The sequence below is a fragment of the Haemorhous mexicanus genome, chromosome 1, assembly GCF_027477595.1.
Source record: "Haemorhous mexicanus isolate bHaeMex1 chromosome 1, bHaeMex1.pri, whole genome shotgun sequence".
NCBI lineage: Eukaryota > Metazoa > Chordata > Aves > Passeriformes > Fringillidae > Haemorhous > Haemorhous mexicanus.
Genome location: NC_082341.1, coordinates 94,034,279 through 94,053,133, shown reverse-complemented (window position 1 = coordinate 94,053,133; position 18,855 = coordinate 94,034,279). Strand labels below are relative to the sequence as shown.

The 18,855-nt window shown below is 39.8% G+C and overlaps 2 protein-coding genes across 6 annotated transcripts in view; one reads left to right on the top strand and one right to left on the bottom strand.

The window, feature by feature from the left end:
• Nucleotides 1-11,905, top strand: part of LOC132332309 (poly(rC)-binding protein 3-like) — a 497,066-nt gene extending 485,161 nt beyond the window's left edge. For 3 of the 5 annotated variants that reach the window (XM_059856598.1, XM_059856608.1, XM_059856569.1), the window contains one exon: nucleotides 9,773-11,905. In XM_059856598.1, the coding sequence (XP_059712581.1) occupies nucleotides 9,773-9,837 (65 nt within the window). In that variant the 3' untranslated portion in view covers nucleotides 9,838-11,905. Of the gene's footprint in view, nucleotides 1-94; nucleotides 2,416-9,772 lie in introns of those variants that run through there. The other 2 variants (XM_059856579.1, XM_059856587.1) reach the window with 1 other exon arrangement.
• Nucleotides 7,091-18,320, bottom strand: ZNF830 (zinc finger protein 830). Its single transcript, XM_059856619.1, has 10 exons — nucleotides 18,162-18,320; nucleotides 17,955-18,054; nucleotides 16,812-16,932; nucleotides 16,241-16,274; nucleotides 14,854-15,065; nucleotides 14,399-14,489; nucleotides 13,668-13,731; nucleotides 10,662-10,742; nucleotides 9,277-9,353; nucleotides 7,091-7,541 (listed from the first exon to the last, which is right to left on the bottom strand). Exons 1-10 carry the CDS (start codon nucleotides 18,281-18,283, stop codon nucleotides 7,358-7,360), a joined length of 1,086 nt encoding a protein of 361 aa, XP_059712602.1. The 5' UTR covers nucleotides 18,284-18,320; the 3' UTR covers nucleotides 7,091-7,357.
• Nucleotides 18,321-18,855: the final 535 nt, after the last annotated feature.

Genomic DNA, 18,855 nt, shown 5'->3' with positions numbered 1-18,855 from the left:
GTATTTTTTTAATAGTGAGAAGATTTTTTTTTCTTTTTTTTTTTTTGCCTTTTTTTTTCCTTTTCTTTTCCTCGTTTTTGTTCCTACATTTTAGGCTGTCTTCAGAAGTTACTGGCCTGGGGGCTCTGTAATGTATCTCATCATGCCCTAGTGCATTAGCCACCAGACAGGACTTTTCCAAAGCCCCATGAGACAATGCTTTCTATGGACTAATCTACAGAGGATTTTCTGCCATTTCTAACTTTCTTATTATTCTGAGACATCAAAAGAAAACACTTCCTTTACTCTTTAAGCAACTGTGCTTCCTAACTCTTGTGTTGCTTTCATTACTGTTCCAGTTTTAACACTGTTGTGGCTCATAACATACAGCAGAGACAAGTTATTTTCGGGGGTTGATTTTCATTGATGTTCATGCTTTGGCTAATCTGTATAAAAGCATGGGCCGTTAGTGTTCTAAACCACTGTATTATTCAGCTAGAGACTCGACAGTAAGTTAAATGAGACGTTTTTATAAATAAATTTTTTTCCTGATTAAAAAACAAACAAAAAAGACGTGGTAGCTTTGTGCATACAACTGTTGTGTTGTTTAAACTTTGTTCTTTGTAACCGAGTTGCTAACTTGTCATTGAAGAAGCATTATTTTATGGATTGTCAAACTAAGATCACAGACAAATTGCTTGTTTTCAATTAATGATTAAAGGTTTCATATCATCACGCTTAAGGTCCCAGTGCTCATTGGGAAACAGTGTAACATCTGTGCAAGACTGGCAACCTTAGTAAGGATGTTAGCCCATTGTCAGGCATGATGAGTCTCTTCAGGACTAGAGGGAGCCAGATTGTGCAATTAGTAGAGTCAGCAGTATTTCTACAAAACTTGATTCGGTTTTTAACAAAGCTGCTCATTGAGAACTTCTCACACTGCATAGAAAAGACAAATTTGGCTTCATGTTACAAGCAGCCACTGATTTGTATCTCTGGTCTTCTCCCAGACTGAGCTATAGATCAGATACTGGGAAAAGGAAAACAGGAACAAAAGAATGAACTTGGATGCTGAGTACTGTATTACTGAGGCCCTTCGTAATACAATCCCAGCAGCACTGCCCAGTGGCGAGGCTTCCAGTCATCACCTTCCACCCTGCCAGGAGCCAGCCCAGCTGCTGGGAGGAGCACAGCAATGTGCAGTAGGATGGGGAATGGAGAGCTGAGCAGGCCCAGGAGCTGTCTCTCCTGCTGCCCTGACACTCTGCTCCAGCTGTTCAAACCCTCCTTTGGATCTGCTGAAGAACTGCAGTCACAGCCCTGATTCTCTCTTCACACACAAGCAAAAGGAAGGGGCTGGCCCCGAGCTGTTGCTGCCTTACAGCATCCTGGCTGTGCTCTGGCCACCTCTGCTCTTAGGGCACTGGCAGTACTGTCACAGGTACTGCTCTGGCCTCATGAGAAAGCAGCTTTTCTGGCAGTGCAAGAGCAGCATTCTTAATGACACAAAACTGTACAACCTCCATCTCCCTACTCTGTTAAAGGTCTCCACCTATCTTCAGGGACTGAGCCTGGGGTCCTGCTTCCCCTCCCTGCCCCTGTGAGCTTTTGGGGCATACGAGGATTATTCTCGGTGGTCTCCAGGATACGGACAGCTCTCCAGTGCCTGGAAATAGGGCACGACCAGGACATGCATGCAGACTTGGAGAGCTGTAGAAATCAACTGCCTTCTCAATACAGATGCAACCACAGAACAACCCCTGATGATGGAGGGTGCCAAGGGGCACCCTTACAGAACAGCTCACTGCACCCCAGCACCCAGGAGGCCAATGTTGACAATTAGCTATTCCAACTCTGAGAAAAACTATAGGCTGTAATACTAATTTGATAAAGTTCTCTGTTATTATTACTTAAAATACATTTTTATTACTTAAAATGTATTTAAATTCTCATTCTTGAAAGGAGAGCTGAAGCTGCTTTCACAGCAGAGATCTCCATAAGTCTTCATTTCTTCAACAGCAAAAGCTATTTCTATGGCTAGCCTGGCTACTGTAAATGAAAAAATATATATATTATTGCAGCTCAACACTAAGTAGGTCAAAGCTTTGCTCTCCCAGTAAAGCTGCCAGGCAAAGGGCAGCAGCAGCTCTGGGGTATATAGTATCTCTCACATTAATAATTCACATGTGGCTTGCAGAATTGAAAGATTTAAACAAACTAGTGTAGGGGAATGTTTGTGTGAGGAATGAGAAGAGGTAAAATAAAGACACGTATACTAAGAAGGAAGTATTCTGAGAGGGTTTTTGCAAAAATACAGGCAGAAATGTGATAAAATCTAAGTTTGTTTTAATTTCATTAGTTTAGTTGGAAAACATTTCTGAATGGCAAGAAAAAGCTCCTAATATCTTTAATATATAAAACAGGCAAACAAGACAAGATGGTAAAGAAAAAAGGAGGAATAAGGGTAAAGAATAATAGTAAGAAAAGTAGAAATAGAGAAGTAAACCACTCATGCCCAAAGGTAGATAAGTGGAAGCATGTACTCGCTGTGAAAAGGTCACTGCCCACACAAATGTGAGCTTCCAGATGAAAGACAGCACAAATTCCGCAGCTTTTGTGTCATCAAATTGGAGTTAGGTTTCTGGAAACATCTCAAATGAATTCAAGCAGCTCTGTTGTGTTTTTCAAGTGAAAAAACACTGACAGCATGAATGCTAGCTGAAACCAGAAGGAAAATAAACAAAGTTAGTCCTCTGCTGATACAGAGTGGTTTCTGTTCTCAGGCATAGCCAGAGGGCATCTGTGGACCCCAAGGTTCACATTTGGGGCAGTCAAGCTCCCAGGAAGCAGCACAGTCTCATTGGTGCCATGAACAGAGGCACCTGGGAAGTGCCTCAGCCTCGGAAGGCTGCACAGGCAAGGTGCTGTCAGGTTTCACAGAACAGTCTGAAAATCCAATTTCTTCCACAGCCTTAATACCAGCTGAATGTATTTCAGCACTGTTTGTATTCTTGGGACAGGACCTTCCCCTTCTGGAGTGAGTGTCATGATTATCTAAAAGTCACAGTGCTCACTGATCCAGTGGCTCAACAGTGGCACAGCTTCTGCAGGGAAGACTCTCATTGTTAGGCTGCTCAAGTGGGTGACACAAAGTGAGTATTCAAAGGACAACATCAAAAGGAGGGATTTGAACAGAGATCTCTTCTATCCCCTGTAACTTCTGCAGCCACCAATGGTGCAAGGCATTAGTGCCTCCATTGTATTTTTGGAAGAAAGACCTGGTTTAGATGTCTACACAAAGGAACTGCTCGCATTTGTTTTCCCAGCAGTCGGGCCAGGATAATTCTTATGAACTGATGAACAGAAGATCAAATGAAGGCAGATACTGAAAAACTGCTTCACACCTGAAATTTCCATCTCTTGGCCCAAGCAACACTTTCTAGGGATGTAAGTACACACTGCCCTTCTTGGCACTGAAGTGTACTTAATTCCTTGGTTCCAGGAAGGAATGCAGTACTGTTGATTAAATCAGTTTCTGCATCAGTGCATGTGTCCTGTCCCCCTACAGACTGGCAATGTGTCTTATGACAGTAACTGAAATTAAAGAGTCAAAGTCATTTGATGGTACCTAACAAAAGGGAATTTCTGTAACATTACATACGTGAGTTTCTAATGACACCTACAACATGATTCAGGCAGGCTGAATGTCTGATTTTCTAGGGCAACCTTGATGGATTATAAGAAAAAAATTATTTTAAAGTGCTGAAAATATTTTAGTAATATGGCTTTTCTCATTTCTAGCTCAGTGTTTTTAAGATGATAAAATGCAGAGAATCTAATTACAGTGGAATGTAATAAGCAAAATTTGTCTCTTAAAATTGAATTTATTGGTAGGGGGCCTGGCCAAAGCTAACGTCAATGTTCTTTTCAATCAGTATTTGCAATTTGAAGCAAATTTTAAAATTAAATGCTGTAGTAGAGGAAGAACAATCATGTTAGCAAATGAGAATGTTGGTTTGCTGTTATTTGGGTTTGTTGGTTTTGTATGGTCACTTTTGGGCTCCTCTGTACCAAATACAGATTTTGTTCCACATCTAAGCCATGACAGCAGCAGCTTATTTCTTCAGGGCAGGAGAGAAGTTAGCACAGCAATTACCACTGGTGACTGCCGGCCTTGCCAGAGGAGAGCTCACTACCAGCCATGGTGAGCTGCTCCCTGGAACTCCATTTCAAACATGCAGACACACACATTCTGCCCCTGGAAGTCACTTACCAGCTCCAAAACCACCGAGCTGGGGAATCTCAACTACTTTTTGGTGGCATGAAATTCCACAGTTCCTAAGTTTGGACAGCTTTCCATTATTATATGAGTAAATAAGGATTACAAATGTCTTCCTCCCTAACTCCGATATTTCAGTTTTCTGCAAGTTTTCTCCTGCGGATGAGAGAATTAAAATAGTCTTCCTAATTCCAATTAAAATTTCATTTTTAATAGTGCTTATTGACATAGCTAGTTATTAGGATTACTTTCCTCTTTATTGTTAAGAAACAGAATTCAAGGAAGATAAGAAGTGAGAAATAAATTAAGTACATATTTTTAAAAACAATAATTTCCTCTGGTTAATAGTCTATCTGAATAGCTCATCAGTACATAAAATTGTTTTCTAAAACTGAAGATATACTTCAGATCACAAACTTTTTATCCCTATGTTTTTCTAAGATACAGGAGATTATTCCCCTTAATAAATTACCTTGAATACTGAATTAGGTTGGGATACTTGTCTCTTATAGCCATGCTACTTTCATTGCTAAAAAGCTGGATGATTTCTTGCCCTCTTGACATGACAGCACATGCACATCAGTGGTCACCAGGGACAAAGACACTCCCATCATCTTCTCAAAGCTCTCTAAAAGCTTTGTTTCAAATGCTGAAGAAAGGTACAGTTGTATGCAGTAAGCTGTAAAAAACTGGGATAAAATTGTTTGGAGATCTGTGAGATTCCTCCAAGGAAAAGAGCACCAACTCCTAAACAAAACACAACCAAGAGGGATGAATGCTGCCACTTTCCCAGCAATGCACACACCCCCTGGCTGGTCCATGTTTCCCTTTCAGCAAGTTATGCAAGGAGAACAAACAGTACGATGAGCGATCTGGTGTTTATTCCTGCCATCTCCTAATAATAATGGGGTGCACTGGTTTGGATTTGAATGTTCAAGATCCTGCATTTTAACTAAACTCACTGCCTTTAGCTTCTTACAAGATACCTCTAAAGATGAAGGCAACTGGACTAAAACAGATGAACTGTTTTAATGCTCAGTTAATTTCCTACTCATCCACAGCTGAAACCATAATTTGCAGATTTCTGTGCAAGATGAAAGTAAAATTACAGGAAAATGTACAAAAAGGAAGTATAATTTACAGTCTCAGAGATTAGCATTTTTATACTGTCAAAACATGCATGTCCATGATGTTCAGTGTATCCTGACATTCACTACATCTGTTTCTCTGAAATTAAGCCAAATGCAGAGTGGTTCTGAAGTTTAAGTGTTAACAAGCTTGTGGGCTTTGGTGAGTGGTGGTCAGTGAAAAGCAAAGATAAACAGAACAATCAGAAACTTAGCTTAGCTTTTCTCAGAGGGAAACTGGGGGAATGTGCTTTGGTTTGTTTTGAAAAAGACTGTCCTGTTAATACTGCACCACCCTCTCAGCTGGAAGTTCTCTTTGCAGGCATGAATGGATCTAGAGATCTTTCACTACAGCATGACAGGCACCTTAGACATTGATGTTCGAATGTTTCATGCTATACAATGACATTTTATTTCAGTTTTGGTCCAACTAAGTTTTCTCCAACTTGTCCAAACATTCATTATTTATTTCAATATTCTCTGAACACTTACTCTCTATTTCAATACTGTCTGAATGTTGCTATCTCAGTGACAGTCCTAATTCATGTAAGACTCCAGTGTCACATCAAACATTTCAGCAGCAACAGCTACTTACACTTCCTCTTACTAACAGCTGTAAGCCAGCACGTGTGAGCAGGAAAGTGTGGATGCAATAAACCTCTAGGGACCATTGCCTGAATTTTGACAACTTCATAAATAGGAAGAGCTGAACCCAAGGATCACAGAAATTGGGAGTGATAAAAAAAGCATCTCACTATAAGGAAAGGGCTTCTGCATATCAAATATTTCCCTCAAAACAGGCAAATCAAACATCTAAGTTTTGTTCTAATCTTTATTGCTTGGTTGATATTCATCTCTCAGGCAATAAATTTGAATGCTTTCATAAGAGCAAAGCTTGTTTTCTCCCTTTAAAATCTCACTAGTTTTAAATCTATAATATTAAAATAAGAGGTTAACCTGTTCTTAACAACTTTACTTTTTGATATCAATCAAGCCACACATCCCTCTTATTTTTAAAAAGTTCTCAGCAAATTTGAAGTATTTTAAGATTTACAAAATTAAAAAAAAATAAAAATAGACACTTACCTAAGGTAGTTCTGCTTTCCATGTCCCAGTCTTGTCAAGTTTGTTGGTTCTTGGTTTTACCTAATCTGTGTTTATCAGAATAGAATCAACTTTAGATGCTTTCTGTGCCTAAGATAGTATTTTAAGAAAATTTCCAGTATTTGCAGTTATTATTTTACCTCCTCAGTTTCCAGTGCAGTACCTTCCTCTCAGGCATTTTGTCACCCTTTCATTAAGTGATGCAGATATGTAACCACTGCGTTCTCATCCCTCCGGTTCAAGAAGTGTGAGATATGCTACATGGTGGCTGCACTAAGCAAAACAGGAGACTATAAAGAAAAACATCCAGCAGTGCTATGGCACATTACAGGCTATGCACTGTGGAGAAGTTGTAGCTCAGCATTTCTGAGCCTAGTCCTTATATACACAGAGAAACTGTAACGGACCCTAAAAAAAATGTACATATTTTACTGGGAGCTCGGGCAATGGACAGAAGGGCACCAACAAATTTTAAGAAAACATAAATGCATAACATTTCCCTTTCTCTAAACCCCCTAAACTTTGTAGACTATGCACTTCTATAGACAATAAGCCAACTCTCAAAATTACCAAACTGAGCTAATGCTTCCAAAAGTCTAGAGATTCTTTACAGATTTATTAATCCCATAAAATACTTCTGGTAGGAAACCAGTCACTTTAATAGGAAAGGTGCATTCAGTATTGTAAAACATATGCAATATACAGTTTTTACAAGTAATACACTACTGTAGATCTACAAAATTTTTTTAATAAGCTTGGCTCTTTACCTCACAATCCTCTTCAAATAAATATTTAACAAAAGAATCTCCCTTCTAAAAATGGAACCAAGACCACAGATAAAAAGAGTATCAACCACATTGCAGAAATACTACAACAAAGCCCCTTTCACCCGCCAGTCTTGTGACAGCAAATCCTGCAGTTCTTCTTCATCTTCACTACCAACATCCTCCTCCTCTTTCTCTTGTGCTGCTCTTAATCTCATGGCTTCCTTTAACTTCTCCTTTATCTCGTCCTGGCGGTTCCGCAAAAGCTCGACACGGCGGTAACATTCACTGTTGGAAAGTGAAACACCTGTTAACATTTGGAGCCTTTCCACATTAATGTGATCACCTCCAGTGCTAGATTTTGCTTCTACAACTTTGGATAAAGAAGCTTTACAGCTTCCCAACAGTGAAAAAGAAATAAGCTTTCAAGATGCTAGTGCACTTTCTCAGTATTCATCAAGTGAAAACAGACTGAGGAGAGGTTTGGTCAATTCTCTAGCAATGAGACCTAATCCAAATACTTAACAACTGCAATACAGTCACAAACCATTTTTCAAAAAGCACAGAACCAATATCTTCTTCCACACAAGAAAGAACACCATTCTTTGCTCCATTTATGGTTTTCATGAGAGAAAGGTGTGACATCAATTATCAGTTTTGATAACTTAGTGGTGGCATCTCTGAAAATAAAAAAAGCAGCACAAAGTGTTCAGATTCTTTATCTGCTTCCTCTCTGCTGTAACAGAACATTTTAAGTAAGCACAATCCAAAAGTTTCAGGTTACCATTCACTTAAAAAGTTGTCCTTGAATAGTGTTTTATAACCATTCTAGCCACTTTAAACAGGATATTTTTTTGAAAATGCCAAGTAGTACCAGCCTGATTTAAATTCTCCTTTGCCCCTTTCATTCTTATTTGCTCAGAAGGGTCAACATGGAGGGGTTAGTGTCAAGATCCTGTTTCCCCTGGCATATTACCAATATGATTCTTACATAGCTGAAGATTTGAAGGCCAAGGAATTTATTTCATTTTCAACTTAATTTGAAATAGCCTGCATTTGAATACATTCAGAAGTCAAAAGTTACAAAAAGTCTTTTAAAATGTTTTTGGAACTTTTATTTTGGGAAAAAATAATTACAGGTAAAACTTGAAGTACTCTACAAATTTCTGAATTTGGTTCTATGCACTTAAAGCAGCCTTAACTAGTGAGAAAAATAAATCCTCAAAGACAGGCAGGTTTAGTTCAAGCCCACAACAGAATTACACCAACATTGTTAAAAGGCATTCCTGTAATAGCAAAGTTCAGTTTGAACCCAATGCTGTTGTTACCATACACTGATTATGTGCAGTATGGAAATTCGCCCAGAGGGTTGAAGTGTTGCTTTAATTTTTAGTGTCTTTCTGAGTTGCTACCATTGCCATTATCACTGTTAATATCAGTGTGTTGAGCTACAGGAAAATGGTAACAAACTGTTCCACTGAGCTGTATTTCAGGTTGCTTGAATTTAAACCAATGCCCATCCAACCACCACACTCCCCATTTCAGCAAAACAAAACCAAACAAATTGCTTCATGTAATGAAGTGCATCAGTCCACAAAACCTTTAAGTAAACTTCTACTAGAATTAAAGAGGGTTTGCCACAGGATAGGACATTTTCAGTACAGGAAACGTTTCTTTAAAATGTTCACATAAATTCTACATCAATCAAAATTCCCAGGGAAATAAAAATTAAGACATTAAGCCACCTGACAGGGGAAGAGGGACAGTTTGTTCCAAGACTTTGCCTTGTGTACTTTCAGTGATTCCAGTGCACTCTCTCTCTGGAGAAAGTTACAAAAATTTGTATCAAAATCCATGTCTTTATTAGGTATCATTCTGCAATTTGAGGGACTCTGTCCTTCAAATACTCAGATGATTAATGAAAGGTAGTATTGCAGATTAAAAGTGTTTTTATCCTTCTAGTCAAAGAGCAATCCATTACTGTTAGAGAACAGAGAATTTGAGGAAAAATTGATCTACTTACATCTGCTCATCAATTTCTCCAATCTGGCGATCTAGTCGTCCCTCCTCATCATCTTCTGCCACTATTGCTTCTGAAATCTAAACCAGAAAAGCACTGAGAAAATTCACCTTCATCCTGAATTCCACTTCCACTCCTTTACAATGTCTGTGTCCTCCCCTGCTCCCCTCCTCCTGAAGTTAGTGTCAATCTCCTCTATGTATATTCCCATCTTTACAAGAGCAAAGACAGACAAAAAAATGGTCTGGTTTAATTGGAAATGGAAATGCTTTTTCTTAAAATCAAAAGAATTTTGACTGCTTTGGGGTTAATTTTTGGAAATTTTCAATACTCTACGATTTGAAACTGAGCATAAACAAATGACACATACCCACAGTCTGAAGCTGAAACAAGAGCTCTATCCCAGTGCTTGGGACTTAAATACACACCACTTATTGAACATACTGTTTAAATATTCCCACTAGATCCCGAAGTGTTTCTAACCTGTTATTTTTTTCAGCATATACTTTCTCAAATCTGAATGTCTGGGAGATGCTATGCAATCAATGGTCCACGCATAACTGAGAAGATTCCTCCTAAGCTGAAGAATTATCTGAATGGCTTATGCTAGCAAAATGTATCCACCACCGCTTTTGTATGAACATTTGCTCTGTTTATAGTGCTGACTGCTTTAAAATGAGCAATGATACATTTTTCTGCACCACTTTTCTCAGCAGCTGACTATTTACAATTAAAATAATTAAAATAATTAAAAGGATAGCAAATACTCTAGGGGAAGATTGAGAACACCAGGTAATCTTTAAATTTTACACAAGGGCAGATAAACACCTGCTGCAGGAAGACCTTCCATGCAATGGTAAACAGTAAAAAATTGAAGTACAGAAAAACTGGCCAATTTACATGTCTCAAAACTCTTTTGTCACCTTCCCAGATTTTGGAGTTCATTTCCAGTGCATTTAAATTAAACATGAAATCCAGGTTACCTACACTTTATAGATACTTTTATAAAAAGACAGACAAATGGGTAGTGTTTTTAAAAGTTAAAGTATGAATATAGAGCTAAAGAAGAGCCCACAGTTGTGTCCTGTTTGAATACAGGACACTGTATTCTGAGGTATATGCTAGCTAAACAGTATTTAAATAAAATACAGTGTAACAAATGTAAGCAGATACATATGACTTGATAAAAAGTTTTCATCTAAATTTCATTCAAGTGGAAAATACAAAGAACCCTTTGCTCATTTATAAAGTGCATTTAACCACACACTGCATTGATCCAACCAGCTGACAAATGCAGATGTCAGCCATTCTGCAGAGCTGCATGAAACTGTTGTTTTCCTTATTGTGTATAGTATTTAGAATCAATAAATATAGATTCCATTACTTACTGTGTTGACCTGTCGCATTGCCTTTTGAAATTCATCCCATTCTTTGTCCATCTGATCCTTTGGAGCATCAACTTTTCTCACCTAAAGAACATGAAAATTTATAAATTAACAATTTAAGTCTAATGACTCTTTGGGACACTGTAAAAAAAAAAAGGAGAAATATGAAAAATTATGCTGTATTATCAAAGAGGTCTGACTGATGTATTTCAGTTTAAGTAATGAATATGAGTGTGAGAGTGCAGCTGCACAATGGTTTCAGAAGAAAAATCTGACTCCTGGATTAAACAACATCTGTGACTGCAGCATTAAAGAATAATTATTGACTAAAAGTGGCTGGTGTGGAATGTCTGGAGTAACAGAAGTTACAGAGTTTGATGGTCTGCCATTTCACTGTGTCAGGTGATAACTATTAAATTCTTCTGTAAGCTGCCTGTACAATTGCATACAGTAGCCATCTCACAAGCCAAAAAGCAATGAATTGTTTGCCTTTGGCATAACATAAAATATCAAATCTTTCAGTCACTAGTATGCTGGTGTTAGATAGCCTGACTGTATTTCAAATCTAGTCTAATTTTGTTGGCTAACAGAAGAAACTGTACAGCTACAAACCAATTTTAATGACATGCAAAGCTTTTTATTCTGTGGTAGATGGCATTTAGTACTAAGACATGAAGTCTGAAAAAGTAGTCGTGGTAAGAATGTGTTTAAGATCTACAGCCAAGGTAATCAAAGCCAGATTGTGCTTTTAATGCAAATAAATAAACAAGGTAGTCTACCTGTGTAATTGAAACTTACACAATTCAAGACTGGAAGATGTGGCATATAATGTATTTTAGAGGACAGATTATGTCTGACTCAGGACTGGGTAGAAATTATATAGCTAGGAGAACTAAGCAGTTTGAACATAATAAGTCATAACACCATCTTTTTGCATTAGTTTTATTTTCCCTTTATTCATTCTGCTCTTTTGGTGACATGTCAGTCATCACCTTAGTAAAGACAACAGTTTGGTGTGTTTTGTTCCTGAGTGATTATACAAAATCAAGTAGTATGAATTAAGTTTATAGAATAAATTAGAAGCTTCCAAGCAAACTCATACTGGGAAGTAATAGTCATCATTTCATTTTTCTGTTCTGTTATTATTTCTATCATATGTGTATGTAATGTGTTATTATGCATTGTGGTTGTCTTTTGTAATTCATAATTATTTGTATTTCTTACAATAAATTTAAACACTAAAGTTATTATTTTTTCTTGAAATATTTATATAATCCAGAATTTATATGCTCTACAAGTACCTGATGCAAATAACAAGCATTTTTCACACCCACAATCTCCCTTTCAAATGCCCAGTTAATTCTTCAAATTATTTTGTGTTTGATTCCAACACAGAACCACTGCAGCCACCTCAATACAAGTGATGTCACAAACATTTTCCTTCCTCTGAGTATAAGTCACACTCAGAAAGAGCTGATTCAATGGAACAAGTAACCACTTGTAAATTTATCAGTGGAGGCAATAACCAGAATGAAGGTCATTAACCAGTGTCCTCACAGATGTAAGCAGATTCTCCTTTCCTGCTAGGCATTCCTGCATTCCCTACTTATGATGAAACTAAGTATTTGAAAAATTTACTACTTCAATAAGACACAAAACACAAAACAAAACAAACAAACAAACAAACAAACCCACAAAAAAACCAGCCAAAGGATGGCTTTTTCAGCTACATATTTCAATATTCAAAATATCATTATTCAAAACTATTCACACATATGGCAACACCTGGGCATGACTAGTGCCAAAAGAGTCTTGCCAGAGCAAATAAAACACCTAAGCTTGTTAGCTGGGCCAGTGGGAATAACTGAACATGAAGAAGTATTATTTGGAAGATCTCCAAATTAGATGTCATGGCTTGGCCTCACAATGCCATTTAAATACACCAGCAGCCTTCCACTGTGTGAACAAGGAAACATATTCAAAGAAAATAAAAAAGACTTAGGCCTACAGCACTATATTTCAATAAAGAAAGCAAGAAAGGCATCAAATCTGTGGCAAATGTGACAAAACAAAAAAAGGTTTGTATTTCAAATAGCAGTGTTTATTTTGGTCATCATTTGGCACCGTGCAAGCTGAAGAAAGTATGAATGTTTTTGAATTTCAAGATTTTAGTTGTGGGGTTTTTTTTTTGGGAAACAAGGTGAATACCCACATTTCTTTTCTTTTCTGAGCATCATAAAACCCCCAAGTGGTAAAAGACGAGAGGGCTGAAGACTAGGTTCACTCTAGTGGTGTAACCAGCACTAGAGATGACAGCGTGTGCCATAGCAGAGCTGTTTTCATTCCAACAGTCACACAGTGACTCAACACTTTTCAGCAGGATCTCACAAAGGACATTATAGAACTGTTATATCCCCAATTCCAAGGCAAAACTGAACATATAAATTAAGTGAACTGCTTTTCCTGGGATGACTCACAGAAATAAAGGTAGATTGTCCAAATCTCAGTTCAGTATTCCAACCAACAAATGACATTTCTTTAAGAGTCACAGAGGAACCATAATCAAAAATATTTTCCAAGAGATGGCTTTAACAAGCTCTTCCTGCCCACCTCCATCCCTTTTCATGTTTTCTAACTCACACAGAATGAATGTTTAAAGCTGCACCAGGGGAGGTTCAGACTGGGCAGTAGGAAGAAGCATTTCTTTACCAGGAGGGTTGGCAAACACTGGAACAGCCTTCCTGAAGAGGTGGCCGATGGCCCAAGCCTGCCAGTGCTTAAAAGGGATTTGGACAGAGCCCTTAAGAACAAGTTTTAGCTTCTGTTCAGCCCTGAAGTTTTCAGGCAGTTGGACTAGATGATTATTATAAGTCACTTCCAACTGAAATAGTTCAGTCAATTTTTATATTCCAGTATGACTGATTACCTGGAAAAGTATTCTTACTACCCAGCAAATCATTACAACTAGCAGAAATAAATCCAGTAGCATAAAACAAGGAGATCACTTACTTTTGCATCCACTTCGGGATCATCAAAGAAACCTTCTGGCAAAGCTTCAGCAGTGTTTTCTTTCCTGAAATATTTGATTACTATCAGCCCAAGTTTACACTTTACAATCTGCTTTATTGCAGAGTTAAAAATAGTCAAGGAAGAAATTCATAATCTTTTGTGTAAGTATGTAGAAACACAGCAAGTTTTTTAAGCCCTTAGTTTTATCTACAACCATCAAAACCTCCTCTTTAAGCTTGATCTTTCCTTGCTTTGAAGGAACTGCACAGAAAGGTTTAAATCTCACTGTTAAAACAAGAGCTGTAGCTTTTGCTTCTTAAATTGTTCTTTCCAGTGTGCTGAACACCCGAACATTGTAACAGCAGAGATTCTACTTCTGAAAGACTACAGCACAGTCTAAAGGAGTGCTCAAGTGAGCTGAACCATTACTACACAACAAGCAGTTTCCTCTAAACAGTGGAAAGCAGTGGTTGACATGAAGGTCCCACAGTACCCTGTGTTAAAATTTGCAAAGAGATGTCAAATAGACTCTGTATGACATTGCTCCATCTCTTCTCCTGTCCCTAGGGTGCAAGATACCTGCCTGAAATAATGCCTGAGGCTCACATATATACAAACTATTCTAAATGCAACATAACAATAAGTTCTAAGGGATCACAGTCTCTATTTCCTGGAAGCCAAATGTTTGTTTACAATTGCTAAGACTATCAATATTTGATCTGACTGCTTACCTTTCGATTACCTTCTCTTGTATCTCTGCTTTCTGTATGGATCCTGAATGGGAAACTATAGGAGCAGCTGGAGTTTTGGTGTCAAAAAAGTCTATAGGAAAGGACAGAATTCTATGACAAAAAGAACAGCTGTTCAGGCCTTTTCTAAATTCCTACTACACAGGCATTTCAGTTAGTACCTTACTGAATCAAGGGAAGAACAGCCAGATGTTACTTCCCTTGGCAGCCTCAAACAACTAGAACATAAAATCAATAAGCAATCACCACACATTAACAGGAGATTCTTTGCTAGTTTATCTCTACTTCCAGTATTACACACCCTCACCATCATCTAATGGCAATAATTAGAAAAATAAAATAAAAACCTTTCATCATCAGTTAAATCACAGCTTCTCCTTACAGAGAATTACTATTAATTACTAAGAATTACTAATTACTATTTCAGTCAGCATTACCTGCAGGCAGAGAATTAGCTATTACTTCTTGAGTTGGAGGTGGAATTTCAGTTTTATGCACAACAGAAGATTTGCTTGATTGTTCTTGTTCCTCCTCTTCATCATCATCGTCGTCATCATAATTCCCTGACAATAAACTGGGACCTGGGCCCTTGGAAAGCCGTACACTGGCACTGTCTTGCTCTGCTTCATCAAAAAAATCTGCTGGCAGCCTGGTAAAGAGTCCACAACACAACTGTTAGAAACTTCACAGCAATGACTCCAGTCCAGCACCAGCAGCCCAGTCCCTCTGAGAGCACTGCAGGCCACGAGATACTGAGCAATGCCCTGAACTGCACAGGTGCCAACACAGCCATTGTCTGAAGGCAGCACACGCTTGGGGCTCTCATTTAAAGTTCCCCAGAAATGCCCAGGTTAATTCTAAAAACATATTTTAGATCCATTTTTCCATTTGCATTTTCACATTAATAAAAATAACCCTTAACAAATTGGAATGGTGGTTAAAGTAATTCTTTTTCCACCTACTAAGTAATTTGCTACTTATTTTAGGTACCTAGTGCTGTCCAGGACTGCAATTTAGAACAGCCACACAGCCTCAGCAATGAGAAAACACAGATTTGCTGGAGTAGCTGCAGCCTGCATTTTTCCACCTTATATTTCAAACCAGTTAAAAAATGGACAAATCTCTCAAGTGTTAATTTTGCACACAAACTCAAATTCCTACAAGGAAACAGCATGTGGTACCTATGCAAGGTAGTAATTTATCCTGTGGAGTGCAGAGGAGACCCACAAGTGTCACCTGACATCTGTCAACCCTACAAAGATGTTTGAATACCATCAGAAATTTTTAGGGGCAGTTGAGATGCTTAACCCAACCCCCTGAAGTCAAATACAGTCCTATATTTGTACAAGTTCAACTGCAGCATATGCACTTACATGAATTTTAGGTGACAAAAACCATCCTAATGAAGATCTGTCACTTGTTAGTAGTTTTTGTTAATAAATATCATTTAATTATACACTGAAAATTTGTCTTAATTTCAGACTGCCACCTCTTCTTTAGGATGTCAGCATTATTAGAGTACAATCTGGTTATGTTCAAGCTGTGTAATAGCACCGCATGTCAATCCTTTAAAGTCTGTCAGTGACAGTAAAATAATTCCTGTTTTCTCAGAGAATCTTAAGAGTTGATACAATTATCTCCACCCAGGAAGATGCTGCCATGTTCAGGACTATACAACTCTGTTAGAGAACATGCAGAAGCAGGGATCTGCTGACTCTCTGAACCTTTGCCCTTGTCTAGAAAGCAGAGACAAGGAAGAGCTGGATGAGAATGCAGCCACTGTTAGTTAGAAAAAATTCCCATGTAATAACAAGATCTACTTACCCTGTCGAAGACGTGTGTGGCTTTTCATCTGTACCTGTACAACAGCCAAGAAACTTCTTAAAATCCATGTTTTTAAAGGAAACATCCCTAAGGCTTCTATGACAGCACCAAGTCCCCAAATGCATACATATTTAACATATATATTTACATGGCTGGTAGCAACAAGGGAAAAAATTAACTGTCTTTCCTTTGGCAAGAACTTTGGTGCATGGTTTAAGGAAAACCAATTACTTGATTCCACTGAAAAGGAGTAACACCACTTCTAGGCAAGTGCTCCTACTGCTTAATTTACACTGCTTCTCAATCTATTTGGGCCATGCCCACAGTACCATGACCTAATTTAACCCAACAACATAGAAGAAAACCAGGAAAACTTCCAAAAGCATTGTTTTCTCCTGACACAGAACTCACAGAGAAAGAGCAAGCAAACTTTTCCCCCTTTCAGCAGCAATGGGCTGACATTAACTGAACAGTCTGGTGTATTCATACTCACTTCCACAGGAACAAAACAAACCAAAAACATTCAAGATGTAAAATGGACAGATTCTGACAAGCATTTCCCACTCATTACCTTTTACTCTCTTTAGGTCTGTATTTTCTGTCTCAACTGTTTTTCTCTTGACAGGATGAGATGATGTGCCAGCAGCTGAGCCACTGGCCATCTGCTTTGTGCCTTTTAATTCTGCAACTCTCTATAAAGAAATAAAAATTCAGGACACGTTACTAGCAGTAACTTCTGGATTGCAGCTTAAAACACAGAGCTTTTACAACAGCTCATCAAAGTGAGCTGATACCTTTCTAGAACAGTATCACTGAAATAGACACCACAGGTACCACAACAAAGACCAGTGTTTCTGTCAGCCTCTGGAATGATGTGACATGGAGAAAGAGGAACTGACACTCACACAAGGGAGGATGTACAGTAAGAAAGAAATGACAGAGCAGTGACACTGACAGCAGTAAGGTACTGGAGAGAAGAGCAGAAAGGCTGGATTTGGAATATTAAGTGTTTTAAAATTAAAACATGGCATTTTAACATCATGAAAGATGTCACTCTGCTTTGCCACAGTCATCTAGTGTGAATGAAGGCAATGAACTGGAACTCCTCCTTTCCCTTGGTCTTTTCCTGAGTACTTGTAAAATTAAACACAGTCTTTCAGTTTTTGCTAAGCAGCAGCAGCAGAACTTAAAAGGATAAAAAAAAAAAAAATGGGTCGCATCCAAGTTACAAACTTCCTGACTGGCTTTACAACTTCTTTATCTTTACTACTGAATTACAGAGAGAAAAAATAGTGCATTTTCTTAACCCCGCATAAGCTGTCACTTGACAGATCCCCGAGCAAGCCCGGGGAGGCGGAGGGGGCAAAGGGTGCCGGGTCCAAGTCCGAGCTGCCAAAAGCTGTCGCTAGGGTGGCAACTGCTTCACCGGGGGAGCAGACCCCTGAAAGACACGGGACTCCCTTTCTAAGGGCTGGCTTTACAACCCCCGCATGGGCTTTAAGAGAACAGAAGCCAGACGGAACAGCCAGGCGGGCTCCCACCCTCATCCCGGCGGGCTCTCCGCCGCTCCCGCTGTCGCACAGAGCCCGGAGCAGCGAACCCCAGGCCCCCGTTCCGGCGGCGCGGCCTCTCCCCAGCGCCTCCCCTTCCCGAATGCTGTCCCGGTGCTCCCCAACAGCAAAGCCCGGCCGAGACCCTCGGCAGCGCCGCTCACCTCCCGGTGCTGCTTGCCCAGGACGTGGGTCTGCCACAGCAGCTCGCCCTTCACGGGCGCGTTGCACAGGGAGCAGCTCAGGTGCCCCAGGCTGTTGTACGTGCCGGCCGTGTTAAGGGAAGCACCGTGCGGAGCGCGGACCCCCTCCCGCCACCCATCCCTCCCAGCCTCCTTGCCGAGCCTTAGGGAGCCCGGTGCCGAGGATATTTGGCGAAGGGCGAGTCGATGCGCTTCTTGCCGGCGTTCTGGCGCTGCTTCTCCCTCATGAGGCGCCGCAGCTCCTCCTGCCGCACCTGCTTCCGCCCCGCGCCCGCCCCGGCCGCCGCCATCTTCCCCCGGCGCGCGCGGGCGGGCCCGGCGCGCGCCGTGACGCTGCCGGGAGGGCGCCGGGAAGGGCGGAGCGGAGCGGGAATGGATCCGTGTCCTTCGCCGCCTTCCTCTTTCGTGGTTGTTCTTTAGCCTTTGGAGCACCAGCAGAGCTCCATAGACACAGCAGTCCAGCTGTGGGACACGGCTCTGAATAACCTGCCTGAAACGTACCCCACCCTTCACGCCAAACCACGGAAATAAGTAAAAAAATTATAAACATTACATCCCATACGTCCAGATCCAGAAAACACAGAATCACAGGGTGGGTCAGGTTGGAAGGCATCACAGCGGGATATCTGGTCCAACCTGCCTGGCACAGGACTGTGTCCAGATGGTTCTTTATATCTTCAATGAGGAAGACTCCACAGCCTCTGGACAGCCTGTTCCAGTGCACGGTGTGCAACACAACTGTGTACTTTTTTTTTAAAAAAAAAAACAACCAACCCAGCTTTTTAAAAATTCTGTGTCATTGCCAATCCTGGGAACACTGGAGGCCCCAAATCAGGCACCCTCTGGGAGGCCCCGCTTGCTG